The following is a 10,256-nucleotide window of genomic DNA, read 5'->3' as shown; positions in this document are numbered from 1 at the left end:
CCCATGGACCATAATGTTCAGACTTTGTGATCTGAGGTGAAAGCAGGGAAATGGTGAGGGGACATTTAGACAGGGACACATCCACTGGAAAGGATAAAAATGAAGCAGAAGTAACTGCATGAACTGGTTACCTCTTGTCCGATGTTTGCACTCCTGTGACCCTTGTGAAGATAAACAGCTCAGATGGTGGATGGATCACTGTAATAGGTGGTTTGCGAAATAGATGGGCCACATAAAAAAATTTAGTTTTACACCTCATACACATCTGAAACATTTTAAAACTTAAAGCGAGAGGTGGGGTATGTCCTGAACTGCTTGTCAGCCTATTATTTTCCAGTTTTTTTTTTTTTTTTTAAAAATGCTCAATGAACAAAGTTGCATTTGGGTGATTTAATTCAGTTGGAGGGTTTGCAGTTTTAAAACTCCAAGTAATATTTGAATGTAACATCACTCTTCGAGTGTCTGACTCAACCAAGACCCCCCCCACACACACAAATGTCAACATGCATGAGACATGCACTGTAAAATGTTTTAGAATGTACAATTCAAAATCAAAGAATTTAATAGTTTCATTGGGGGTGTCACAAGTGTGTGAACAAAAACGACTAAAAGGTTCCCCCCATTAACTTTTTCTGTGCTCGACCTCTATTAGTGTTCCATATTTTTCAAGGTAAAAATGTGGAGTGTGTTTCAATAGAATGTTCTGTGGCACTCCGCCTTTGACTACTTTCAACATCACAACCTTCTGACACTGACCAAGCCGTGTCAAATGTAATTTTGAATATATTTACCGCAAATGACTGCCGGTCTCTAGGTTGTCCAGATTGAGCTCCTGCTTGACGAGCTTTACTTCATAAGGCTCCTCCATTGTGTCATATTCTCGATTATCATCACCTTGAAATTGGCTGACCTTAATAAAAGTCTACCTAAAGAGGAGGAAACCAATCCAGAATCATCTTTGTATACAGTAGTACTATAACAGATTGACAGAGAATCCTTTTGAGACGTTGCAAGAACACTTATGGAGCAGTGAAAGATTGGTGGTTGTCTGGCAATGAATGTGCACTATTTTTTTTTTCCATGACAATTGTTCAGAAGGATGCAGAGTCCTTTAGCAATTCAAGCAGCGTGAATGCAGTATGATGGAAAAGAAAGTGAAGCACTATAGCATATCTGCCTCACAGTTTGGAGGATGCAGGTTCAAAATGGACCTCACCTGTGTGGAGTTTGCATGGTTTTCTCTGGGCACTCTGGTTACGTCACACATTCCTAAACATGCACGGTTTGTTAATAGAGGATGAAATTCTTCATCGGTGCGAATGGCTGTTTGTTTAGAGTGTATGATGACCAGTTCTGGACTCTCTCCAGAACGCCCATGAACCTAGTAAGGATAAGTGGAATGGAAAATGGATGGATGAATCTTCTTTTTCTTTCAGCTTGTCCCGTTTGGGGTCGCCACAGTGTGTCATCTTTTTCCATCTAAGCCGGTCTCGTGCATCTTCCTCTCTAACACCCACTGCTCTCATGTGTTCCCTCACAACATTCATCAACCTTCTCTTTGGTGTTCCCCTTGCTCTTTTGCCTGGCAGCTCCATCTTCAGCACCCTTCTACCAATATACTCACTCGCTGGCCTCTGGACATGTCCAAACCATCGAAGTCTGCTCTCTCTAACCTTGTCTCCAAAACATCCAACTTTGGCTGTCCCTATAATGAGCTCATTTCTAATCCTATCTAACCTGCTTATGCCAAAAAAATAATAGTATCTCACAACAACAAAATATGACATTGCAGGACCGCGATGTGTGAACTATGATATAGGAGGTGATTACTGTAATCACAATGTGCTGGGCCTGAAGGGAGTTGGAAATCATTTTATATATAAAATTGGAAAGAAAATAATCCACTAATTTAGCAGACATTACACAAATTTGATCTGCCTGATCGGCTCGGCCGATAATTGGCATTTTTTGCTGATCGGCTTATAGGTTTTGATGTCATAATTATCCAATCAACGACATCATTGATCGACTCCAAGAAAGGCATTTACTCTCTGTCGGCATCATGCCCAGTATATCTGAATCCAAAAACTAGTTAATTTTTTGATCGTAGTATTTATAGGGTTTTTTTTTCTTTCTTTTGACTGTGGACTGACTGACTTTTCTTTTCGGTTTGTCCCGTTAGGGGTTGCCACAGCGTGTCATCTTTTTCCATCTAAGCCTATCTCGTGGATCTTCTTTAACATCCACTGTCCTCATGTCCTCCGTCACAACCCTGATGCAGTCCCACCTCCACCTTAAGTTCTTCTGACACACCTCCGGCACCGCTCATCTGCTGGCCTCATACATGTCCTGTACTATTCTAACATATTTCTCTGACACACTAGACTTGCGCATGAAGTACCACAATTCCTCTCTTGGTCCTGTCATTGTATTTCTCTAGGTCTACAAAAACACAATCTTGCTCCTCCTGACCTTCTCTTTACTTTGCATCCTCAAGCAAATAATGCACCTGTGGTACTGGATGGATGAATGGGAGGGAATAAGTGGAGAAGTGAGAAATTACAAAATGGGAAAAAAAAGAGGTCATCTTCTGCTGGCCCAAGTAGGACAATTTTAACAAAAAGTGGTATTCATATATATATTTTTAAATTGCAAACTTACCCTTGTATTTAATTTAAGAGGAAGGTCGTGTTACAAAATAACCACCGTCACATGATGAGGCCCCGACCTACTGGTTTTTACCCCGGAAGTGATCCAGGCGGCTAGGCGGCGCACGCACGCGGGGCGGGCAGCAGGCAAGCAGGCACGGCGGCACCGGCTTCCTCGGCAGGCACGCAACGTCGCGCACGATGGCGTCGGTCTGAGTCCACTCACTCTCACGGCAGTTGTGTACATACCTAACCGGCAATCCGTCACCATCGGCGCCTTGATAATGGACCTCCGGTCCAGGGGCTTTTTTCGGGGCTATCGGAATCACCTTTAGTACTCCTAAAGTACTAAATTGTTTGAGCTTTTAGCACTGTCACTGTTGCACGCCCCGGGATTTCATCAAGTGACAGGAGAGCCGGTTAGCCATAGCTAGCTTGCCAAGTAAAGAGCCAAAGAAGGGCATCGGACTAAAAAAAAAAAATACATATATATATATATATTAAAAAAAGGCACCGGGGTGAGACAGTAACCCGAGTTCCGCCGAGGACCTGACGCGAAGCCGAAGCCCGGGTTCCAGTCCAGCCGCGCCTTCACACGTTACCCTGGTAAGAATCCCAAAAGTGATCTTGGGCTTCATTTTGTCTATGGAGCCGCGGTCGAACAAGGCCCTGTACCGGCTGTCAGCCCGCCTTGGATTTTAACCATCTTAGTCGGCAAATGTTAAAAACAGCAACAAAGACATTTGTAAATGTGCAAATGTGTTGTTTCTACTGAGTTGTCTCGTCGCTCTCGATTGTGGGGAAGCTTTGAGCTAATCACGACCACCATTAGCCGCATTACAGCCACGGGGTAATCTTCAGCTGGTTGCCACCCTGTAGGCTCCACGCCATCTACTTTCCCTGTTTTCCGACGCAGGAGCGACGATTTATCGTCACTTTTGACGCGAATTGACAAATGATAGTGGTATTTAGCTGGGAATCGACAAGCAGGGTACAGATGTTTTATAAATTAAGATAAAATCCCCCTGCATTCGGTGTACTCATGGAGCCGGCCGGGGCCTGTAGTGAAATGCACTTCACGCACATACACACGTACACACACCGTTGCGCTGAATGCTAACGTTGACCCTTCATAGTTTCACTCAAACATCACCAATGTTGACGGTCGGGACATATTTTGAGTTCTGGTGGATTTGGGTATTGATTAAAATCAATATTAGATTAACGTTGGCTGTTTTTGCGGAACATTTGGTGAAATTAATGGGGGACGCCAGGACCGGCCACGTAGCATAATCTAAGCAAAAATGTCTCTTGACAGTGGGACACGTATCATTAGCCCGGTTGCTATTCACCCCGAGTTTTCACTCTAAACGATGACCTACTGTTCAAACTAACTCCCCTTTTTTGTTCAAACTTTCCCGTGGGCTTCACACAACTTTGCCTTTGGTTTAGATATCGAGTAACCGGATGAATATTAACTGTTGGTTTCTTTAGAGGAGCGAGGCGCTAGCTAATGCTAACGTCAGTCGCCTTGTTAGCAGGTGATTGTAAGACGATTCGAGAAGTAAATTGATTTACATTTGCTTTACGTAAATGTTAAGCTGTTTGATCATCCTCCCGTGAAAAACACAACAAGGGTATTTGAGGTTTATTGAGTGTTGGTTTATAGGACAGTGTCAGTGAAAATGAGCTTTGACCTCAGGTGTCCATTTTCTCCCAATTCTCCCCCACCAGATCATTGGTGACATAACAATTTCAGCGACATGGTGTCTCAGAAAGTGTCTCAATGTTTTTTGTTTCCCATTACAAAATAAATTTAAATCCGATTTAGTTCAATATATTCAGTGGTTGTCCAAGTTTGAGTCTTGAACAAAGTTAAAACTATAGTGACCGCAAAGTACATTTACAGTTACAAATGCTTTCACAAATGCATTTGATGAGCTTCTTTTGTCACAATTATTCTCAGTAGTTTTTGTAAATTGTCAATCAAGATGCATTACCATACAATTTAAACTGTTTTCCTCTGAGTCTCTTTAAAATAAAGTATTGTAAAAGTAAATCAATGAGCTATGTTCATCCTATTTGTTTAAATGTACTCAGTGTGTGGGGGTGGGGGGTGCACATGGGTGCGTTCCTGATTCAAGCATTTCCTGACCAGTTGTTGAAATCAAAGAGAGAGGGTTCGAGATGGCTCAATTCCCAGGCCACCTTCTTAACCCGATACAAGTTCTGGATGTTGGTAAGACAGTGTACCACGCAAATATATGGGATATTGACCTGAAGAAAAACATCATCAATGCTACTACCGACATTGAAATTGAGTACCATCTCAATATACTTTTTGCAACTTGTTAGAGACATTATAGAGGGGAAATTAATTCGATTAAAAAAAAAAAAAACGTATCTGACCATTTTGTAATTTCCCAAGATTGCTTTTGCAATATTTTAAATGTTAGAGACTTTATGGACTTTCTCCACTTTAAGATTAAATGCATGTTTTCACTGCTTAGCACCTAATGCACTGTAGTTATGTGCTTGGCTATGGGTCTTGAAACAATGGTGAATGAAATGCCTCGCAAAGGCCTTAGCTGAAAACTCAACGAATCGAGGTAATTTGCATTGGTGATTAGAACTCAAGTAGTCATCCAATGGTACATAAAAGCTATGTAAATGAGTGAGAGTCTGTGGGTGGAGGAGGTGGTGGGGGTGACGGTGGCAGCAGCGTTATCATGGGCGATACCGCAGACCACACCCTTACTTGTCAAACTACTATTTGTATTCTCAAATGATTAATGAAGCTTTCATTCTAACAGCAGTAGTAAAAATTATTTTTTTAACCACCTCTCTCTCAAAAGGCTGGCAAGACATCGCCACCCTAATGCAGAACCATAAAAGAACGTGAAATGAATAAACCACCGCAGCCTATAACGGGACCCACCTCTGTCCCAAATCCCGCTCCCTCCCCCGGATTGACACAGGTAAGTGATCCTTGCGAGAGTCCGTTTTTTTGGGGCGATGCAGTCCTTTGGTCATATCCTAGGTTTCACCCCCCCCCCTTCTCTTTTTTGATTCCTTCTCTTAAAGGCCGCCTACGGACCTGGACAGCCCACGTCTCTTGTTTTCGCCACACCTCCACCCCCGCAGATGAACTCCGCACCGCAGCCAAGACAGGTATAGTTCATCACGTGCCGTTTTAGGAAAGAGTTTTCTCTTAAATGGCAGCGTCTATTTCTCATCGAGGTTGCAAAATTTTGGGATATTAAAAATTGGAAGATTTTCATTGGAATTTACAGGAATTCATGAAGAATAAACTACGATTTTACAAAATTTAAGGCTTTTTTCTCAGTTGGAAACATGTGGTTAGGGAAAATACAGCACCAGTCAAAACATTTAGAACACCCCTATTTTCACTTTTTTTTCAGTTCAAGGCCAATGAATAGTTTGAAATTAGAACTGTGACTCAATTTTTTTTTTTTTTTAGAATTGTTTAGCATATACATATTTTGTCACGTAATTGTCACCCCCCCCCCCAAAAAAAAAAATCCCAAAACACTTTTTTCTTGAGCTGGTAAAATGCATTTTATTTTAGACTTCTATCCAAAAACGGCATCTCTTGGTAATGAGTGTATGGTAGAACAGTGTACAAAACGAGTAAAATATCACTTCTCTAAACGGTTAGCACTTGCAATTAGCTTTAGTATACTAACAGTGACCATTTTAAGTAACAAACACTTATCTACCATTCAGATCCCTCATACATTTTACATTTAGATTATTCATCCAATTGTGTTTAGAAATGACCCAAAGACTGTCCTGTCGTCTGTTTGGAAGAAATGGTTAGGGTTAGCTGTAGAAATGGCTGTACGGTCAACATGGACAGTGCCCAAATGGTTTCAGGCTACTCAAATTGCTTCCAGGGGCCACAAATACGCATTTTTAATTCTTTGCATTGCCTTGAAGCAGAAATTTCTGCTTCAACCAATTTTTGTTGTCGAGTTACCTTTTTTTTTTTTCCTCTCCCATCCCACAAGTCCGACTTGAAGTACAGTAGTACAAGCTAAGATAAGAGGTGGTTTGCAAGAGCTTAAAAAAATACAGGTAAGGTTAATATACATTTCAGAATTTTATTTAAAAAAAAGGGACAGTCTCCAGCCTTGAGCCCCATCGGAGTTGTTAGGGATGGATAGTACAAAAAAGTTGGGAAAAAAAATCAACTTATGGGTGCCATACATTTCTGAAGAATATTTGTCGTCGTAGAAATGCAATGTGTTTATCTGTTATATCTGCCTAAGGTAGCTACTTCAATTAAAAGTTTAGAATAGATTTTTCTACATAGATATCAATATTTCATTTGTAATGTCTGTGCTTACTTTTTCGGTTACACTGAGACAATGAACTGTATGAATCTCAATTTAAAAAGCTGGAAAAATTAGTGTAGGTTTTACCATCATTGTGACTAAAACAACCCCACCATTTCAATGGTCATTTTCATTTGCTTTGTGTTGAATGACAGCATTTGAGGTACAAGGAAAATTCAGATACGGTTAGGCGAATTGAGAAAATGGAGCACATTATTGTACACTGATGCCCTTACATGTGAGGAAGGAAAGCTCTATCTTGCATGCATGTCTGCTCATCGAAAAGCAAAAAGTTCATATGATCCGTTTCCATTAGATTACCTTCAATTCCCATGAATTCTCATGAGAACCTTCCAAATTAGGAATATTTCCAAAACCCCCATCTTCCTTTGGAAAAGTACTGAAAATTTACTGGAATTTTTCCAATTCTCAGCAACCCCACTTCTTGCTTCTTGAGCTAAACTTTGTGTTTTTGTGTGCGTGTCTTTGCTTAATTCTCTGCCTGTGATCTTGACTTCTCGCCTCTGTTCTGCTGTTCTCCCAGTTTGCAGCAGGGCCCCGTACGTTACACCAACAGGTACTAACACCACCCGCACAGTCGCATCCTGCCTCTCCCGTGTCTCCTTAGCATAGCGGATGTTGTTTGCAAAGTAGGCGAGAATGCTTTAGTGAGAATATTAGACCTCTCGTTGGCTCCTCAATCAAACAGTACCAGAAACACGGGAAAACTCATTGGCGCTATAAAATTATTCCAAATCCTGTTACAATATATCCCTCTGCCAATACATTTCATTCCTCCTAAAAATTATGAGCCTCACAACTAGTTATAGCATTCTATGCTTATCAGAGTAACCCTTTAGTATTGATTGGGCGAAATAGAAACATCTGGTTGTTCACACCGGGGTCTGTCCCACCTAATGCACCTTTGTTTTCCAAACCCAGCGGCCGCCACCAATAAGTACCATGTCTCGGATCTCTGTGTGTCTTCTCTGTACGTCGAATTGTTAAAGCCTTTTGCAACAGTATCACTCTTTAGTGGTGTGTTAGTGAGCGGAGAGTCATGGGTGAATTGTCACACGGAGAGGGAGTAATGATTCTAACTGTTAAAACGTATATCTCTGCAATTCCATTTCATAACTTACAGAAATCCGTCCATTCATCTTCTGTACAACTCCACACGAGCGGGACCATTATTTGAACTTCTGTCCTCGGAACTGTGATGAAAATGTGATAATCAGCGCCAACAGTCCCAAAAATGCAATAATGAAATAGGTCCACTTCATATCAATGCAAAATAAATCTTGCATATTTCCTTCTTTTCAAATGTAATGCCTGCATTGAAAAAAAAAATTAAAATTCACTGTCACTACTCTGAAAACTATTTTACAGCATTACTAGGCGGAGGAAACAAACTATTAACGAATGATCAATACTACTATGATTTTGTGTACTTTGCTGTTTCAAAATATGCGTTCCATTTAAGAATGTTCCTGCCTTTCAGACTTGAAATGACACACAAATAAATCTGTTTATAGGCTGTAATTTTTGAAATCTGTTAGAATAGCAACACTGTTTAATGTTAATGCTGACAATGAATTCTGTTAAATAAGTGAACAGACAATTTCTCGGTGCACAGTTTAATTGTGATCATAACATGATTATAGCTGCAGTAGCAATAGACCTTTGGAGGTACTGTATATGAATGTAACAGGATAGAGTATGGTGACATGATAAAGAGCTCTTTCACAAAAACCTGTTGGAAAAGAGAAACCACTAAAGCCCATTGCGAACAACTCCACAAGCAAGATGATTTTTTTTTTTCCATCTCTTTGCCCCACCTGTACGGTCAACCTTTCTGCAATAGCATTCCCATATTTCCGCAATAATTATCATTCTGCCAGATTAATATCGTGATAAAACCAAACTGCGGGCCTATACCCTAAAAAGTTATCTTTGAGCCCTGTAAAAGTGCATGGAAATATTTTTTTTCCACAAAAATCTTTGGGAAAATCCAAAAACTATTAAAACATATTGATTTACAAAAAAAAAGAGCTTTTTCAGTTGTCCTGCTTTTGCTTAACCTGTATTGTGAACATTCCTCCAATATCACAAGTCTCCTACTCGTTTTCATTCCGCAAGATTCATACTGGAATAAAACTGAACCATGAGACACTAATTTTGTTTTTATCCTTACTCGAGTGTGATTGACAGTGATAGTCCTTTCTAAATCTGTATCTGTTTCTAAATCCTTTGTAGCTACAATTATTACGGGAACTCTTTTAACAAGGGTTAGAAGTGAAATTATGGACATTAATGCCCATTCTCCCAGGAGCATCTTTGTTAGGTCACACATGGATGTTGGACAAAATGGCCCGACTCACTGTCCACTCATAATCAACCCAAAGGTGTTTGATCAGGTTGAGGGAAGGACTCTGTGGAAGCCAGTCAAGTTCATCTATACCAAATGCTCTCATTCTTTTCTTTTTGGACGTTACGTTGTACACTGGTGCACAGACATGTTGGAACCCAAAAGAGTATCCCAAACTGTTTGACTGTTAAAATCTCTTGGTATGTTGACACATTCGAGTTCCTTTCATTCGGGCTAATATTTTGGACATTTCCAACTTATTGGGGACAGTTTTGAGATGGCTCCTGTATGTACCAACATGACTGTGCCTTAGTACACAAATCAAGGTTCATGAAGACATGGGCGAGAGAGTTTGTCCTAACCTCAATATTATATAACATCTTTGGGTTGGTTTCGACAGGACAGTGAGCCTGGCCTTCTCATGCAACATTAGTGTGTAACTTGACACGTGCACTTTAATAAAAATGGTCATAAATTCCCATCAACAGTACTCAACCTTGTAGTAAGCCTTTCCAGAAAAGTTTGAAGTATATACAACGTAGAGATTGAATTTATGTCGTATTGAATCTCGGGCTTAAATTCCTATCTGTATCAAGGAAGTTGAACTCATACTTTTGGCTGTGTGTTTAAACATTATTTTCTCTATTTAGGAAAATGTTCTTAACCAGTTATAATTAAGATTTGATATATTCTTAAAGCAAGTGAAAATGCTTTTACATTAACTGCCTGAAAAGAATAAATATCCTGGAAGACAGAGTGAGCAGATTTTCTTTTGTTTTGAACTAATTTATCTTGGTTAGGTTTTAGTGTTTAACATGTACTTGTCTCACCCTTCAAATTCCCATTGCTGTGGTTTTGGAATTTTTCTTCACGACAATCATC

The 10,256-nt window shown here is 40.2% G+C and overlaps 1 protein-coding gene across 6 annotated transcripts in view; it reads left to right on the top strand.

Moving 5' to 3' along the window:
* Positions 1 to 2,744: 2,744 nt before the first annotated feature.
* Positions 2,745 to 10,256, top strand: part of eif4g1a (eukaryotic translation initiation factor 4 gamma, 1a) — a 45,827-nt gene continuing 38,315 nt past the window's right edge. For 3 of the 6 annotated variants that reach the window (XM_061839616.1, XM_061839614.1, XM_061839613.1), the window contains exons 1-4: positions 2,745 to 3,254; positions 5,504 to 5,626; positions 5,733 to 5,819; positions 7,551 to 7,583. In XM_061839616.1, the coding sequence (XP_061695600.1) occupies positions 5,552 to 5,626; positions 5,733 to 5,819; positions 7,551 to 7,583 (195 nt within the window). In that variant the 5' untranslated portion in view covers positions 2,745 to 3,254; positions 5,504 to 5,551. The remainder of the gene's footprint in view (positions 3,255 to 5,503; positions 5,627 to 5,732; positions 5,820 to 7,550; positions 7,584 to 10,256) is intronic. The other 3 variants (XM_061839617.1, XM_061839615.1, XM_061839618.1) reach the window with 3 other exon arrangements.

Source organism: Syngnathoides biaculeatus, chromosome 13 (genome assembly GCF_019802595.1).
Source record: "Syngnathoides biaculeatus isolate LvHL_M chromosome 13, ASM1980259v1, whole genome shotgun sequence".
NCBI lineage: Eukaryota > Metazoa > Chordata > Actinopteri > Syngnathiformes > Syngnathidae > Syngnathoides > Syngnathoides biaculeatus.
The sequence above is the reverse complement of the archived record's forward strand: the minus strand, read 5'-3'. Positions and strand labels throughout refer to the sequence as shown.